This window comes from Emydura macquarii, unplaced genomic scaffold (genome assembly GCF_026122565.2).
Source record: "Emydura macquarii macquarii isolate MOO-44397 ecotype Brisbane River unplaced genomic scaffold, CSIRO-AGI_Emac_v2 contig_2422, whole genome shotgun sequence".
NCBI lineage: Eukaryota > Metazoa > Chordata > Testudines > Chelidae > Emydura > Emydura macquarii.
Genome location: NW_027132559.1, coordinates 20,573,737 through 20,592,025, shown reverse-complemented (window position 1 = coordinate 20,592,025; position 18,289 = coordinate 20,573,737). Strand labels below are relative to the sequence as shown.

At 40.5% G+C, this 18,289-nt stretch overlaps 1 protein-coding gene across 1 annotated transcript in view; it reads left to right on the top strand.

Annotated features, from left to right (window-relative positions):
• DNAH11 (dynein axonemal heavy chain 11) overlaps positions 1-18,289 on the top strand; it is a 261,889-nt gene that overhangs the window by 15,909 nt on the left and 227,691 nt on the right. The window contains 3 exon segments of the mRNA XM_067562084.1: positions 8,050-8,261; positions 11,276-11,509; positions 12,166-12,333. Coding sequence (XP_067418185.1) covers positions 8,050-8,261; positions 11,276-11,509; positions 12,166-12,333 — 614 coding nt within the window.

Here is an 18,289-nt window from a genome sequence, read left to right as displayed (position 1 = left end):
TGCTAAAGGGCCAGTAGCACTCTTGTCCAGGAGTATGTGAACTGCTGCAGCAAAGGGATGTCTAGAGATCAGGCGTGGTGTCACATCCTGGACCACCGGAGTGGGATTTCTTCCCTGAATACGAGCAAACCTTTGAGTTGGCGCCAAGTGTTGTTCCCTGTCTGAGAATGAGGCATCAGTCCACCAGAGATGTAATAGGTTCCTCTGTCACAACTCTCCAGGCAGACTTTGTCAAAGGTCTGGCAGAGCTATGTGCACTAGCACATGCAAACTGAAGGCTTGTGTGTAGTTCAGACTGCCACTAGTAGTACGGATGGTTGAAGTCAGCTCCATGTTGACAAGCTGAGAATGGTGCTGCACCACCAGATTGCAGAGCAGTAGTCTGATGGAACAAAGACCAAGACCAGTGTAGATATACGAAGGACCAAAGAGTCCCCTGAGGTACCTCACAGTTTTCACATCAAAATGATATGGGGAAGAGATCTTCATTTTCTGGTGTTCCAGGTGAGGGCAGTATGGCAGACTATGGTTGAGTTTTACTCCCAAGTATGTGACAACTGGATGGAATGGCAGTGGCTGTTCTCAGATACGAAGCTAGATAGGTTGATTGGCAAGAAGATCATTTATATCTGCCACTTTCTTGATTTCATTGAGAATTAATCTCTGTTGCTGGAAGTAAGTAGTCAAAGTATCTGTATCTTAGCTGAGATTCCCTTCAATCTTGTGGAAGTTGTTTCCAGTGTCAGCAATACATATGTCATCAGCATACACATTCTTCTTGGTCTGCGTTTCAAAAAGGTCATATGTGAATATATATTGAACAAAAAAGGAGCCAAAACTGACCCTTGGGGAAGGCCACTGTGGAGACATTTAAAGTGACTGACTTCCTCCCCAACTTGCAGGATGAAGCTTTGGTTTTTAATCATACCTTGGATGAACGGCATCATTAATCTAAAAGCAATAGCTTGCAGTAGCTCAGCAAGCAGCCTGATATGCCACACAGTGTTGTAGGCTGCTGTCTGATCGAGAAGGACTGCACCAACTTCAGTAGTGTGTAGTGAAGTTGTTAGTAAGGCATACAGTTCTATACTTGCATGCAAGGTGTGACCTCACATGTTCGAGGTCACACTGTGCAGAGGACACCATTTTGTTCTACGAAATGGCATCCTCCATGTGTGTTCAGGGGACAGATGGAATCATCCCATGGGCACATCAGGTCAGGAAGTCCTATTCAGGGCTTTCATATTGTTTTGGATCATGTAATGCATACATTGCGTACTTACATAGCACGCCACTGACCAACTTTTTTTCTAGACTCAGATGCATTTTCTGTATCTTGTGTAAGACAGAGTAGCTGATTTTAGGTGCATCATCCCTTCCTAAATCCAGCCTGAACATGAGGCAGCTAAAGTTCAACTACCTCATTAATCCACATCAGGATTAGTCTTTTCATCAATTGATAGATAACACACAGCAGAAAAATTGATGAGTAATTCTTTGGGTCTGTCAATGGTTTCCCTTGCTTGGAAACAGCTATGACCTTTGCTCTGTGCCAGGCTTTTGGGATGCTGCAATGCTGGGTACAGCAATTCAGAAATCAAAGTAGCTAGTTTCTTCTTCGAGTTATCTTCACATGGAGAATGCACAGGGACAATATGTGTGCACTTGTGCACTCTCAGAAAGAGATTTTTCTGTTAGTAGTGTCTACGGGTCTGCACCTGTGCCATACTCCTCCTTGTGCTCCAATACAAGGGCATATAGGAAGAAGACCCATACCACTCCTGTACCTTCTCAGCCACTGGTAGCTTGAGATGGAGTTCTGATCCACAAAGACCTGCTCAAACTGAAACAGGAGAGCCCAATGATAATTATTATAGCATCAGCATTACTGGGACAGGTGTTGTCCCCGGCCCTGACCCATGTGGTGACATGTCTGCCTCTATATGTCCTCTAATGACTGACCTCCTGACCTAGGAGTCAGGCTCCCTAATCCTCCCCAACCTATCATCCCTACACCTCAAGCCCTGGCTCCCGGATGATTCTTGAGCCAAGAGCAGGAGTGTTCTTTTAAAGTCCAGATGGTTCTGTGAAATAGCAGGCAACCTCCCACATATAGGATTCACCTGCAGAAGTGGAAGCGCTTCCAGATCTGGGGCACCAAACACTCCATATCTCCTACTGGTTTTCCCCTGGCATCCATCCTCGACTACCTAATAAACCTGAAATCTATGAAGGTTCAAGCTGTATCAAGGTTCACTTAGACGCCATCATGGCATTCCATTCACCAGTCACGGGTTTGTCAGTCTTTGCACATCTTACAACAGCAAGATTCCTTAAGGACCCCCTTAACCTGTTCCCTTCAATGTGTGACTCTATCACATCATAGGACCTAAATTTAGTGCTTAACACATTAAGAGAACTTCCCTTTGAGCCTGCTCACTACTCCATCTGTCCTTCAAGACATTGTTCCTTGTGGCAATCACATTGGCCAGAAGGATAGGGGAACTGAGAATCCTCATGGCTGATCTACATATATGGTGTTGTATATGGGCAACGTTATGTTGTATCCCCACCTTCACTTCCTCTCTAAAGTCTCATCAGAGTTCCACATCAATCAGGACATTCAACTGCCAGTATTCTATCCCCAGCCCTATTTGTCCAGAGAAGAGACCAGCCTCTGTACTCTGTAAGACGAGTCCTGGATTTCCATCTTCACTATACTCAGCCCTTCAGGGTTCCCCATATACTTTGTTTCCTTTGCCTAGAGGACAAGGAGTCACTCAGTCTCCTGTCAGAGACTATCTATACTCAGACTGAGGTTTGCAAGCTGCAAATGACTCTTTAATGTGTCTCCTGCAGCTCTTTGTAGCACAAGATATTAAAACATGGTGTGATTTAATTATTAACCAATCAGGATGCTTTGACTATGTTAACAAATTGTAGCTGATAAAATAATAATACTTGGTCAGAATAGCCAAGAAAATATATATAATATATGTGTATATAAATAGTAAAGAAACTATGAATTCACATTACTTGTGGCTCTTTTGGGTAATGTTGATCACTGGTTTGGCTCCTGAACCACTGAGGTCTGTGGAGTATCACTGACCTAAATGCATATCAGGGTCCATTCTGGCACGCTATGAGTCCTCTGGAATGCACCCGGCTCCTAGAGTCACTGCTGATTCCATGAAGGCTCATTATACATGTTGCCCGCCTTAGGAAGATATCCATCAAGGACATTTCCAAGGCAGCCACCTGGTCCCCCATTCATATGTTTTCACAGCATTATGCCTTCAGGGTGGATGCAGTCTTTGGTGAAACTGTTCTACACCCTGGACTGGATTCTCTTCATCAGCACCATCCTCCACATTAAGGAACTGCGTGGGACACGCTGCATGGGGAGCATCCTTCAGGGCAATGACTCAAAGGACAGATTACTTAACTTGTACAGTAACTGGAGTTGCTCCAGATGTTTTGTCCCTATGGGTGCTCCACTATTTGCTTTCCTTTCCCCTCTGCCTTGGAGTTATACCACGTTCTGAGTTTGAGAAGGCACTAGAGTGGTGTAAGTCCACTCCTCACTATATGCCCTCGTATTGGAGCACCAGGAGGCATACAGCACAGGCACAGGACCCACAGGCATGATGAGCAGAAAAATTTCAGATTGAAAGAGCACGGGCATGTGCACGTTCTCATGTGAAGCACCCACAGTAACAAGACATGTCGAAGAACTCTAGTTACTGTATAAAGTAAATTATCTCTCTTTTTAGTGACTGGTCCAGAATGAGAGATGAACTCATTATGGATATTATATAGACCAGGACCCTTGTTGGGCTGCAGTTGATGTATAACCAGGTCAAGCTCTTGATTAGTGAAAGGAATCATCAGGTTCAGGTTAAACCTTTATCTCTCAGTGATCACCATTTTAACTGCATCGCTGAAAGCTTTGTCTTGATTAGGAGCGCTGCCATTGGCCAACTGCTGGGATGTGATGGAGTTTGCTGTGATTGGGTATTTCCTCTTGCTCAGACTAGAATTTCAGCTCAGTCTCTTAATAGTTTGCCAAACTTTGTGACTAGAATGTATGAAATTCAATTCTGAAAAGTTTCTTTCCATCATTCTTGTCTGGCTTGATCTAGAAGGTGAATAAGATCTCTCTCTCTCTTTTTTTTTTTATTGAAAGCTTCCTGTTAATTTTTGTGGATTTAAATTCTTGATGAGTCTGATTGCATGAGTTGACCAGGTAGGAATGAATTGTTGATGAAATCCCAGAGGTATAGATATCTTTGCAGTGACCAGAATTTTATCTCAGAAAGTTTGATAGATGGCACAGATGTTGTCAGAAATATCTGATCCTGAGCCTTTACCCACAAAAAATTCCAACTTGGATTGGAATAGATCCAACCTTGCTTTTCAAAAATTCCACCAAGATTTCTGGAGGTTGCTTGTAGTTTGAATGTGTTTCCCTGATCCCAGCACTGGCTGTGCCTGATTCAAATGGCCAGTGCTGGGATCAGGGAAACACATCAAGCACTTTATGCTCTGTGTCCAATTGTAGAGGAAGCGAGGTCAGGAGAAAAATCTGAGATCCATCTCTTGATTTGGAAAGTGGGTGGCTGCTTAGGATCATATAGACATTGCTGATCATCCACCAATACCTACTTCTCTAGCCTTACTCTATCTAATCGTCATCAAAGTATCCCAAGTGGGAATGATGTGAGTTAAAATCATCACAGCAGAGTGAAGGTCTTAAGAAGATGCTTAAGATGATAGTTGATCAATTGGCAAATGGGGGTTTATAGATGTTGATAAGATGTTGGTGAAAGACATGTGTGGACAAATAATTGAGGATGAACAAGCAAAGAATAAGCACTGAAAATAATATTTTGAAGAGCTATACAGTGTGCAGAACACAGTAGACTAAATGGTCCTGGAGAAGCTTCTCAGCACAAATCAGGGAGAGCAGATGCCGGAATTCTTAGAAGAATACAGAAATAGCTTGATAGAAAGTTTGAAAAAGAAACACGTTCCAGGAGGTGACAATAAAATCACAGAGCTGAGGCAAACAGATGAGGAACACACACAAAGGCGATAACAAGCTATTCAACAAGATTTACATATAAGCAAGTGCTAAGCGAAGAGGAGAAAATGATGATAATACCAATCTATAAAAAAAGGAGAGAAAAGTGAGTGCAAGAACTCAGAGGAATCAGCTTATTGTGTATGTTGATAAAAGCATTCACTCAGACTTTTCACATGTGACTGAAGTGGTATGTGGAAGCAGTGCTCACATAGGAACAGGCCAGATTTAGACTAGGATGAAGCATAACAGATCAGTTATTTGTGATAGGACAGATATCAGAGAAGTGTATGGAACACAACCAAATGGGTTACAACCATTTTATAGATTTCAGTCAGGCTTTTGACAGCATTTCATAGCAAGGGATATGGCAAGTTATGAGACTGTATGGCATCCCTGAAAAATTGATCAAGCTGATAGAAATCATCTATAGCGAGTCAGTGAATGTGGGTAAGAGTAGACAAGAAGCTGACAGAATGGTTCAGGATTAGGAGTGAGACGAGGATGCACTCTGTTGCCAGATTTATTCAACTTTGTACTGGAAGTATTAATGGTTGTAGCACTGAGACTCCATGGGAGGGGTCTTGTTATGTGGTAGGACCCCACATAACTTTAGATTTGCAGACAATATTGACCTCACAGCATTGGCCAAGGAGGATTTACAGACCTTTAACTGACAAGGTAGACTTGGAAAGCAGAAAATTTGGATTGAAGATCAGCGTGGAGAAGATAAAAATTATGGCAAATGGAAGACAAGAGAAAGAGGTAAAGATCAAACTCAGAGACAAAGAACTAAAACAAGTGGAAAAATTTGTGAATCTTGGAGGATTATTATGAAAGAATAGGAATTGTGGAGAAGATATAAAAAGAAGAATTGGACTAGATGCTACTGCATTCAGAAGACTGCAAGATCTGGAAGGTTAAAGACATTGTGATTAAAAACAAAAATCAGCATATATGAGATAACTGTTATGCTTATACTGATGTGCAGGGAGGCATGCTGGAGCACAAGGAAGGCCAATGAATGAAGTTTTGACTCTGTTTTTGACTGAACACATGAACTAGCTGAAGGGAATACTGAGAATTTCAGGACTGCAGAGGATAAAAAATAAAGAAATATGAAAATGGCTAGGGCAAGAAATAACGCTGTTACAGAAGATTCAAGAAAGACTTCTGTGATGGTTTGGACATGTGTCAAGAAAGGACCTGAAAAGGATATCATCCATGGCGATATGTACTAGAATGCAAGAAACTAGAAATAGAGGATGATTGGATATGTTGGATAGACACGGTTAAGAATAACATAGAACAAAAACGTTTAAAGATGAATGAAGCTATATAACTGGTACAAGACAGAGTGGTCGACAGACTTCACTTAGCTCCATCATTGCTGTTGTGCTGACAGAAGGGAATCAAATAAGAAGTAGGTCCTTCATTTTTATAGCCTGATATTCTATGACATTGTTTGTACCTTGTGATCAGACAGGAGTTGCTGGAATATCTTCACGGATGTAGGATTCCATCTCATATTGCCTTCAGTGAAGGTGAGACACAACAGCAAAGCTAGGAATTGATAGTTGAGTGTCAGTGATAGCGTGTGTTCCCTGAACAAGGTGATTTGCTTCATGTTCTATGGCTGACTGAGGGAGGATGTCCTTCTTGGCTGCTGAGACTCCCTCGATATTGAGGTGCAGCATCTTGTGAACTGATTCCAGTGCTGAGGTTTGTGACTCTGGCCTGGAAAAGGACACCATTGGAGGACAATTCATTTGGACTGTATTTGTCTTTTTCTTTCGCTTTTTTTACAATGAGAACTTGAGCTCTGACTTTGCTTTTTATCTACTTTAGCTTCCCTTTTCACTACTAAAGGGGAGGTGGTACATGAAAGAGGTAAGTTTGCTCCTCTTCGCTTTTCATGACTCTGTAACAATAGACTTTACACAAATTGAATAGAACTGTGACTAAATCCAGTAATTTATGGTGAGCTGTATTAGGGAGGGAATATAAATACTTGGATTCAAATTCTGGCATACAATAATCATCCCAATTAACTAGGTCAACACACAGTATTCATACATTATTACAGAGCAGCTCCTATTCCATCACATAGTGGGTCTCACAATGGGCTCTATCCTGGTGAAAATATCCTCAGAAGTTGCTATCCCATCGAGGATTTACAGGTCTATGGACTACTTGGTCGCAGAGGCCTTTCCCTATATTGAAGGACTCCTTATGTGGCTGCCAAAGCTTGCTCCCTTTTCAAAGATAGTCACAGAGCCTGCCAGTTAGACTCACGGGAATGATGTTGGAGTAGCTGGTTGTGTCCCTTGATAACTTAATGCAATGGGATTAGGAAGGAAGACTTCTTTCTTGACTAACTTTGCTGATATAGACAGAAACACAGTGAGCACAGTTGGGAAAGATCCCAACAAAAGCAGTTTTAAAAAGACTGCAGGCTTCTGACTTGTCTCTTTCACTATCATGACAACTTGTTGGAACTGTACATGCGTATTACTTAACATGCAGGTCCGCAGCAACTTCTGCGTCACTCCAAGCTGGTTGGCTGAGGCAGGGGAACAGACAGACAGAAAAGAGAGAGCTGTGATGCACAGATCCCTAACCCCCAGCAGTAGAACTGGTGAACGGGAGTTGTCTGACCCTTGTGCTGTATGGCAGAGTTTCTATGGCAACCCCATATTACTGTCTCATACCCTAGGAGCCTACATGTATTTCTCCCTGGATAAGGAGTGTTATCATTCTATATTTGTGGGGGAAAATAAATTATGATTAAATTTACAAAGTTAGACAGTCCATTGATTGTGATAAGCCTTCTAATTTTTACAGTTATTGCTTTGAAAATATTTTTCTTTTGGACTAGAATAATTTTTCATTCCTCAGTGTAAACAAGTTGATTTAGAAACAATCATATCTGAAGTTTCAGCATTTTCACTTTTTTCTTTTTACAGCACTTGTGGAAGCCCAAGATATTGAACTGTACCTGAGACCACTGAGCAGACACCTTCAGTTTCTTCAGGAGACAGAATTCCCAAAGATCCATGTTTTAATTCCCCCTTTGTTTCACACCATCTGCCTGATCTGGAGTCACTCCAAGTTTTACAGTGTTCCTGCACGAATAATAGTTCTACTACAAGAGTTCTGCAATCTGTTCATTGACCAGGTAACTGAAAATATGAATCATAAACCATATAAATACCTAATAAATAAGGGCCAGTCAATAAATGATATGCTAATAACAAAAGAATATGAATTTAGCCTGTATGAATTAGTTTTCTAGTAAACAGCACAACTGCAAGATTAATCATATTTCTGCAGAGATCTCAAGTTACCATTTCATTATTAAACCTGCCACATAACCAAATAATTACAACTCTCAGTGCTGCCATTTCACAAGGTCTGTTAAAAATATGATAATCTGTTTGCCTAAAGAAGAAAAGATATTCTTCAAAAATCATGCAGCGCTCTGCAAGTTGTTTCTTCTGTTGCCAGGCAGGTCTAATATCTCTTTTCTTATCAGGTTTAATAGTAACTATTTGCTTTATCAAATTGCAAACTTGTGATAAGAGCTACTCTGTTCAAGAAAATATGAGATTGACAAGCAAATTGTCAGTGAGAGACTTTGAAATTTGCATTTTCTATCCTCCCACAATCAATAAACTCTACTCATTTCGCAGAGACAGTCCCAATAATGTAACAAACACTGACCCTTTTCCACTTTTTCCATCCAAACATCTCTCCTGGCCCATCATAGTTCAGTGGAGCTAAGATGTGTTCATAGAGGTAGCTTTTAAATGTAGCCATTCCTCAAGGTCCAGTACTGTGGACACTGTTCGTCTGGCCAAGCAAATGTGATCAGGACTCCCTTCAAAAACAGTCAATAGCATTTAATTGGCCAAAACAGTCGTCTTTGAGACACACAAGGTAAACTGATGCCCCCTAGCCTACCCCAGAGCCTGAATGCGTAGCTTCCCAGGCTTTCTAAACTCCTGATGGCCAGGGAAGAGAGATGAAGGAATTGATTTTCCCTTCACATTAGGAATTACTCTTGATTTATGCCACTAAGATAGAGATTTGTCAGAGTTATTGCTGAACAGTGATCAAGAGCACTATGAGATAGCAGTGGGAGGACCAAATGTACTGTTGCAGCTGTGATATTTCAGTAATTCCTATAGCAATACTTCATAACTTCACATATAATGATAGCACATACAATCCAATAGGATATTAATGTTCAACAGATCAAGACTTTTAACATGGTACCTCACCAGGAATACTTTGTACAAAACATATCATAAACATATGACAGTGGTGAATACAGGGGTTCCAGGGTGCTACTTTGAGGTACAGAGTGTCACACCTGCCCCCTTAGTTTACTGACTAATGTGGAGGCAGTTTGCCTTAGGTTCTCTTTAGATTTTGACCATACAACTCCCAAGTGTTGCTGAACATTGAAGTGTTACTAACATATGCTTCTGCAAAGTTCTGTGTACCTTATAATGCTTTGTGGATCAGTCTGGTGATCTCAAAAGTTAACTATGTTAAAAGAATCCTAAGGCTGCAAAGTCAACCACTCAAAAGTTAGGAAATATCAGAATTAAGGTTGCTTGTTCAACCTTAATTTGCCCCCTTTGTGTGGTGTGTGTTAGGATGCACCTTTTAATTAAATGATCAATAACTATTTTGTCCACAGTTAGGACTTTGGGTTGCAGGAGTTCTGGGTTCAATTCCAGATTCTGGAAGGGAGGGTTCTCTAGTGGTTAGACCCTTCTGCTCCTGCGTCCCCCATCACCCAGTCTGTCTCTTTCCCGCTCCGCTCCTGTGCTCCTAGCCTATTCATGTTCTCCGTTTTTCTTATCCCCTGTCCTGCCCCTGCTGGTCTGCTTCTCACCCCTCTGCATTTGAGGTAGGATACTTCTTCCTTCTCCAAAGGAGAAATGTTGAGAGAATTTTGCTTCTAGCCTCTAACAAGGCTCTACAAGCATGTGCAAATGGTGATTTTCTGAGGTTTTTAATATGGTCAGATTGGGTTGGATTCTCAGTGAAAAAACAAAAGACAACTCGGTGACTTCCATTGCCAAATTTTGGGTCCCAGCTCAAAAGCACAGAGGTGCTAGAGCATCTCAATTAAACATGTGTAAGAATTTTTTAACATGGACAAAACACTGTCTTTGTGTTTCACATCAGTGCTTAATTTGTGCCGGGGCTTGCCAAGGCTGAAGCTGGCACCTCTAGGCTTGGCAGTTCGTAGTCCCAGCATCTCTGGGCTTGCCATGTCAGCGATGAAAGTAAAAAAAAATTGCTTGAGCCCTGGCACCTCTTTCATTACAAATTAAGCACTGCTTCGCTCTTAGAAACAACTGAACCATTTCTGCAGAACTTCAATAAATTAATAAACTGTTCAGCCTGTGACTGGCATGGAAAGCTTCATTTTGAACAATTAATGCTTTGTACAGTTATAGGTAGCAGGGTCTAATAATGGGAAGTATTAGGCAACTTGATTATTGGTGGTGCTGCTAGCTCCGCTTATAATAAAAGCGGTACTATGACATAGCTATTTCTGGTTTTCATTTTGGACAGCTAAAGAGTCCATGAATGAGCCTTCTAAAAAAAAATTCCATTAACTTACAAAATAAAAAAGTCATAACCAGTCTGAGGCTGGCAGTTTTAACAGTATGTATAATAAAGATTAGAGAGCTAAAATAGGGATTTAGCAATAAACAGATGAGTCCATCTCTAATACTAAGTAATCTTTTTCCCAAGTATTGCTGATCTGTTTTGTTTGTGTTTTTTCCCATTACAAGCAAACTACTTCACCATCACTGAGCACAAAGATAGTGCCCCAGAATGCTGGCTTGATTCGATGGGTTACATGACAAATTTGACGTTTGGGGACATGATATGCTGCAGCAAATGTTGATTTTTAAAATGTGTTTTTGTTTAAATCATCTTAAATGTAAGATGTGATTTGAGAAAATTGACAAGCTAGAATTTTTAGGCCTAACAATTTTTAAGTAATTTAATTATTAATGTATTAATATAATATAAATGTATAGTTCATTGGAATATTAACACGTGTATAGAGAGTAAGGAAGTGTCTTTTTGACTGAAATCTTGGCTAGCTTTGATAAGCAGTGACTTTTTTGTTCTTCCTCTGTCATTTTTATTAAATTCTAGACTAGATCATACCTCTCACCGGAAGATCTTTTGAAAGGAGAAATTGAAGAAACATTGGAACATGTGCAAATAGCTGTAAATACCTTAAAGAGTTTTAAGAATTCCTTCTTTAGCCACAGAAAGAAGTTGGCAAATTATTTCACCGATGGCATGGAATTTAAACCGTGGGATTTCCAATCTAATATGGTGTTTGCCAGATTTGACATGTTTCTCAGCCGCTTAGTGAAAATTGAGGTATTATTTAGAATTTGCAATTGTATTTATCAATTTTTCAAGCAGCATAGAATATCTGAGAAACTTGTTTTCTTTTGTTCCTGAAAAGAGTTGGATGTGTGCATTTCTAAATACATTATCAAACAGTCCCCTTAATCCCTCTGGGACATGAGACGCTTATTTCCTTCATGTGAAATCAGAGACCATAGAAACTAAATTTAATTTGGCACAGACTACAAAGAAAGTGAACAAAAAGGTTGTCTTACTTCTCTGAATAAAATGTATTTAACTTTCATGTTAACATTTTGTAATGTACAATGGCTAGAAATCAGTATGTTATGCATGAAAGTATTAGTTTAAATTCCACTGATTTTTTTCCCCTGAACACTGATGAAATTAAAACAAATTTTACAGCAGTTACTTATTTTGATTAGATCATTTTAATTTGTTTCCACCTGGAGTGATTCTGCTTGGGTGTCTACATAGAGTCACTTGCAGAACCTGGACCTTCCTTTTTACCTCCTGGTGTCTCAAGGTGGTGCAGATTTTAACTCCATTTTTGTTTGTTTGGTTGGTTTGGTCAAAATGAGTCAAACCAGACAAAATGTCTCAAAAAATCATTGTTTCCACTGTTTTGTGTTAAGGCACATAGTTAATTATGTTTTTCATTGATTTAGGATGTCTTTGTTATCATGTTGGAATTTCAAAAGCTGGAAAAGCTGGAGTTTGGTGGAGTGAAGGGGAAAGCTTTGAGTGAACAAATCTACAGGATAAATGAAGAATTTATAGAAAGCTCTAAAGTTTTTAAAGAGAAAACATATGATCCTTCAGATTACAATAATTCGGTAATGTAGCACTTTTCATATAGGTGTTTCTTAATATTTTTTCTTAATACTTTGTGAAAAGATTTAGTAGTTGTGAAAGTGAAAAATTCATAGCATTGATTAGAGCCAGGAATAATATTAATAACACAACTTCTCTAATGCACCCAGGACCTGACCTCCATTACTTCTGGCTATTCTAGTACTTGTCTTTTCAAGAGCAAATTTTTGAGTGTTTTCTCCTGGTTGAATAGTTTGGAGGATTTATGGGGTGCACAAGTGTCCAAAAAGGATCTGTCAGGATCTTTTGAGGATTTGAACATTGGTCTTGAGGTAAAAAAGGCTACTATACTAATCCACTTAGCCACCAGTTAACCATTCTATTAAAATTGTTTGATGACAATCTTAATACACAATTTTTAAGTGGTATCTAAGAGCTAAGACATTCTTCATATTGACAGTTTTGACATGATTTAGGCAAGAGTAATGAATTGTAACTTCAGGTAGATTCTATTGAGAAATTGGGGTAAGAGATTTGTAAAGCATGTGTGCTATGTAATGTTGACTCACAATAATATTTACCATGTTGTAATGTCATATTCACTAGTATGATTTTAATACTTATTTTATATGGCATTACATTTCACATTATTATATAAATATATATTGAGATATTAATTAGTATTTTGTAGGAGCATCTTTTATGTATTTTAAGATGTCAGTATTGACTCATTATTTATGATTAAATTTGGAAAACAGAACTTCTGTTTTTAAAGGCTTCTGTCCTCTTTTGCAATGATGCTTCAAATAAAATTGACATGCAATCAAGTTGTGTAGTGGGATCTGAGAGAATTAGAGGAATAGGGTTAAAAATAAATTGCTAGGCGTATCAGCATTTTATTTTTTGTGCCCACACAAGGGGTGATCTCATATTTTCAGCTGCAATGTGCCAAATCTTGATATCCCATAATTTAAAATATTAATTTTGGTATGTTATGTTCACAGGTAGAGTTTTAAGTTAGCCGTAATAGACATGGAATATCCAATAGGAATGGTATATCCAGGTGAATAAGACTAAAACTCTTAATTACACATGTTTTTTATTTTTAAAGAAAATATAAGGTGTCCCAAATATAAACTTGGGTTAGTCACTGTGAATTGGCTTTTACAACTTTCATAAAAAGATTTACTAGAAGAAGTGAATTTCTTTCGTTTAATTTATACTCTTCTGTGTACATGGCATTCAGGCAGCTTTATTTATGGTCTGTGGCCCAGATCTACAAAAACACTTAGGCATTGCAATGTTGAGTGTAGCAACACCAAACTTTTATGCACCTAAAAAAATCACTGGAATAACAACGTGATCTACAAAGCCTGAGTTAGCCACCTAGGTTCCGTATACAAGAGATGGGGAGAGAGGGGTGACTAAGAATGCAGTCCGCAAAAGCTAGCATGCTAGGAGGCGCCATGTCTAAAGTAGTCCAGGAGAAATATTGCCGAAGGGGTTGTGTATCCTGAGCCCCGCCTCTCTCACACTCAGAGGTTCCTAATTCCAGGCTGCAGGCAGGCACCTATCCGTGCTAGCAATCCATAGCCAGCAGCCCCTCTCCTGGAGTTAGGTGGCTTAGGGGCCTAAGTTATTCACTCCACACAAAATGGGTGGCAGCGGAGGAGGTGATGGTGGTGCCATCACCCACCTTACAACTCGTAGCCCACATGGCACTCAGGGGGATTTGGGATACCCAGGTACAGTTCCCACATCCCAGCCTGAGGGGGAGAAGAAATTTGAACAGGGGGTCTCCGACCTCTCAGCACAGTGCACTATCCCCACTGAATTATGGGATAGTCTGATGCAGGGATCCTTCAATCTTTCTTGCCGAAATTGTTCCACAGTGTGTAAATACTTAACTAGTCATTGGGCCAGAGAAAGAGAGAGACTGAGAATGACTCTGTGGTCCAATGGTTAGGGCACCAACCTGGGAGGTGGGACACCCTGGGTCTGTCCCCCTGCTCCAATGACTCTTTATTTATCCACAGTGGAACAGCTTCAACAAGAGTGACTGAAGTAGCCCCACATCAGAATATCCCATAGTTCAATGCTTAGAACAGGGGTTCTCAACCTTTTTTCTTTCTAAGGCCCACCCAACATGCTATAAAAACTCCAGGATTCAGCGGGGGAGAGGCACTTCTAGGCTTCAGCCACCGTGTGGGGGAGGGGCCTCGGGTATAGGTGTAGTTTGACTTCTATTTGGGTGGGGGGGAGGGGGGTTAGCGCCACATGGCGGGATCAGGGGAGGGAGCGCGACCTCCATGCTCTGATTCACCTCAGCTTGCCAACCAGTCTGTCGGGGTTTGGGGATGGTGGTGGGGCAATGAAAAATATAAGCCAAGGGTTGGGGGAGGCTCAGCTCAAAATGTTTGTAAATTGCTCAGGATGCAGGAAGAGGGGTAGCTCAGGGTGCAGGGAGGGGTTTGCTAGGAGCTGTGTAAAGACAGGAGTGTAGATCAGGGTGCAGGAAGGGTAGTGCAAGGAAGTGGTAGCTAGGTGTTTAGGAGCAGGAGGGCCCCTCCCCCTGCATTCACTGCTCCCTGAGGGCTCTGCTGGCCCCAGAGCCGGGTCCTCCTGCCTAAACTGCTTTTACCTGCTGCACAAATAGTCAAAGAGGGCTGGGAGATGAGGAGCAGCAGACTTTGGCACCACGAGCTGCAGGAGATGGGGAACACCGCAGCTGCCCGCTCCATGGCACCAGCTGGAGCAGCAACCGCCCTGCGCTGCCCGGCTCTGGCTTCCCACCTGTGACCTGGCCAGGGTGCAGGGCACAGGAGGGGGGGAGGCATGTGTGGAACTAACCAGAGCAGGGCAGTTCTAGGAGCAAGGCACTGCAGTTTAGGGGGAGGGGGGCACTGCCCCCCACACCTTCCCCCACCTCTGCCCATGGGCTCATAGACTCCCTGAAAATAGCTTGTGGCCTCCCAAGGGGCTGCAGATCCCCCCCGTTGAGAACTGCTGGGATAGAGCACTCTTCTGATCATGTGGGGGGACCCCTGTTCAAATCCTTCCCTTGCTCAGGTAGAGAGGGGAGTTGAACCTGGATCTTCCACATCCCAGGTGAGTGCTCTAACCACTTGGCTAAAACTTATAAGGTAGGTAGCACCACCACTGCAAGATTTTTAATGGGACCCAATCCAGTAGGTGGCCTCTGAACATACCTACTAAATTAGGCTTCCTCTGCCTGTCTTCTTCTGTTTCATGGATCATAGTGGGGCTTAAGTGGGAGATGCTCTGAATGCCTAGAGTGAGGCAGCTGTGCACATGCCCAAAGGTAGAAATTTAGGTGCCAGGGAACTTTTACCCTGAAAATTTAGACACCTACAGGGTTAATCATCAGCTGAATGGGGATTTTTGGGTCTCGGTGCCTAAAACGGGGACATACATGTATAAGTACCTTAGTGGATTGGAGCCTTTATCAGTTTCATAGATTCTGATAGCATGGTTCCACTCTGACCAAATGGCATGCTGAGTTTCTATGTTTATCTCTCCATGAAGCCAAATCAATAGTGAAATCCTGGCCCTGTAGAAGTCAATGGGAGTTTTACCAGTGACTTCAATAGAGCCAGGATTTCACCCTAAGTGTTTTCAGTTTACAAGTTAAGAGGTTTTCTAACACCGCTCTTGCAAACTCTACTTGCATTCTGAAAGTCAAAATAGGCTTTTTCTTTCTCCTGCATCTTCACCAGTAATTAAAATTCTACAGGCCCAAATTATACCCTTGCTACACTTGTGTAACCTTCTGTCTTCAGATTATGGTCATCATGGTATCTGTTGCAACCCACTGCCTGCATAGTGATTGGAATGTAAACTTTCTCTTTCCTTGTGGTGTGGTAGTGCAGGGCTTTCAGGAGTAAAACTTAGTAGTTAATTATTTTTGTCACTAAAGTAAGCAGATAGAATTCTAAATGCAAACAGAGTACATCTTTTGGGTAAGGAGATGCCATTTTTACAGATACTTTTTAGAACAGAACCAAACATTAAGGTTATGTAAATGAATTGTATGTATTAACAGAGGATGGAAGAAAATGAGGTACTATGAAGCGTGGTGATTTTTGCATATATCTGAAATATTTCAGTTTTTTAAATTGTAAAAAAATGCAAAAATCATGCAAGTATTAGCTAAAAAATATTGTTTTATTTTTCTAACGTTTTACTGTATTAACATTCATAAGGTGAAAGCCTGACCTTACTGAAATAATGGAAGTTTTGCCATTGACTTCAGGAGAGTCAGGATTTCATCTGTAGTATCCTGTTGCAAAATTTACTATTTGATAATAATGAAAACTTTCTAACTAAACTTCAACTTACATCTGATCAGGCTAAAATTCTGGCAAAATATTAGGTCCAGATTCTAGCCCCATTAAGGCTACATTGCACTGCATGAAAGCCTTAAAGCCATTTTGGAAAAGAGAGCAGGTATTATGACTCCTATGACACCTCTCTCCTAGTGCTAAGGGAAGGAGGGTGACTGAGAGAACATTGGGATGACTGGAGCACTTCTGTGTTCTGACAATCCCTTGTATCCCCAGCCTGGTACAGATCCACATTGTCCCCAACTCTGGGCTGTGTGCAGTTGCACTATCTAATCTAAACTTGTATCCCCCTGTCCCTTTTAAAATATTTTGTGAATGTTCCCTCTATTAACAGGTATAAGAAATGTGATTAAATATTGAAGCTTCTTTAATAAAGGTTCTAAACCATTTGTTAAAATACAGCTATTGTCACTTCTCATAAAATGTAGATTACAAGTTGTTAGAAATGAATCAGTTAAGTTATTTCGTGACTGACTGACCTATGCAAAGGAAGCATTCACAGTGAATCTCAGAACACTCATTCTATATTTAAAGCCTATTGACTTTTCAGCTTAATGCTAACTCAAGCGTATTCAAAAAGTATTAACTTTCTTTTTTATAGTGAGCATTCTTACTTTTGTATGCAGCCTTGACCGAGACAAAAAAGTAATACCAAGCAGCAATTAGCTGTAATGTTTTTCTTGTCATCACTAAAACATTATTTTTCTTCAGATTTTCAGGAAATGTTTGCCTTTGGGTTTTGTAATGCTAACAAGAAGCTTTAACAAACAATAGCTGTCAGCATAAAGCTAACTTGTTTGCAGAAGCTTCAAAGTTCATGCTATTAAGTGCGCAGTGTATGAGCTATGTCAAGCTATTTCCTTGGAAATGTTCTACATGCAACTCAGTACAGCATGTCCCACTATGAAATACATGAAATTATTTGAAATTCAAAAATTTCTTCAAATGATCAGTTTTGTGACATGACTCTTGATTCCTTTCTCAATCAAGACCAAAGAAAATCTTTGTTCTTGGAGCAAAAATCTAGTTTACTTAATCTGCTGTAGGAATATGACCCATCTCATTGGAAGACCTATATTTGAGTTTCTCTAATTGACTAGATGAGGGTTAATATATATAGTTCCTCCCATTTGTTTTTTGTCACAGTTGATTGTTGTGTGCTAAGACTATTTTCTATGTAGCATTTTTTTGAGATTATAGAGAGAGAGCTAAAAAGAAAAGAAATGATTTAAAACTTTTTTCTATAGTTGTCAGATTTTATTTAGCTGTTCATCTTGTGCATTGTCCCTTATCTTTTCCTATCCTTATTGCTTTACTTCCAGCAACTATCAAAGAGGCATTGCTGGATTTACTTATGCTCTCAGTGACCCCAGATAGCCAATGTTTCTGGGACTTAATTAATCTAATTAAAATTTGTTTAAATCAGCTTTTTAAAATGTATAAAAAAATTTGCAACAAATGTGGCTTTCATTGTGACTGACCATACTTGCAGCTGCATGTGACTTAATAGAGAAAATCATGCTAAAAAGATATTGGATCTCTCATCTCTCAGCAGACATCAAGGCTCTTTTCCTGTCCTATGGTACCTTACAGAAGATGCCCCACTCTGAACATG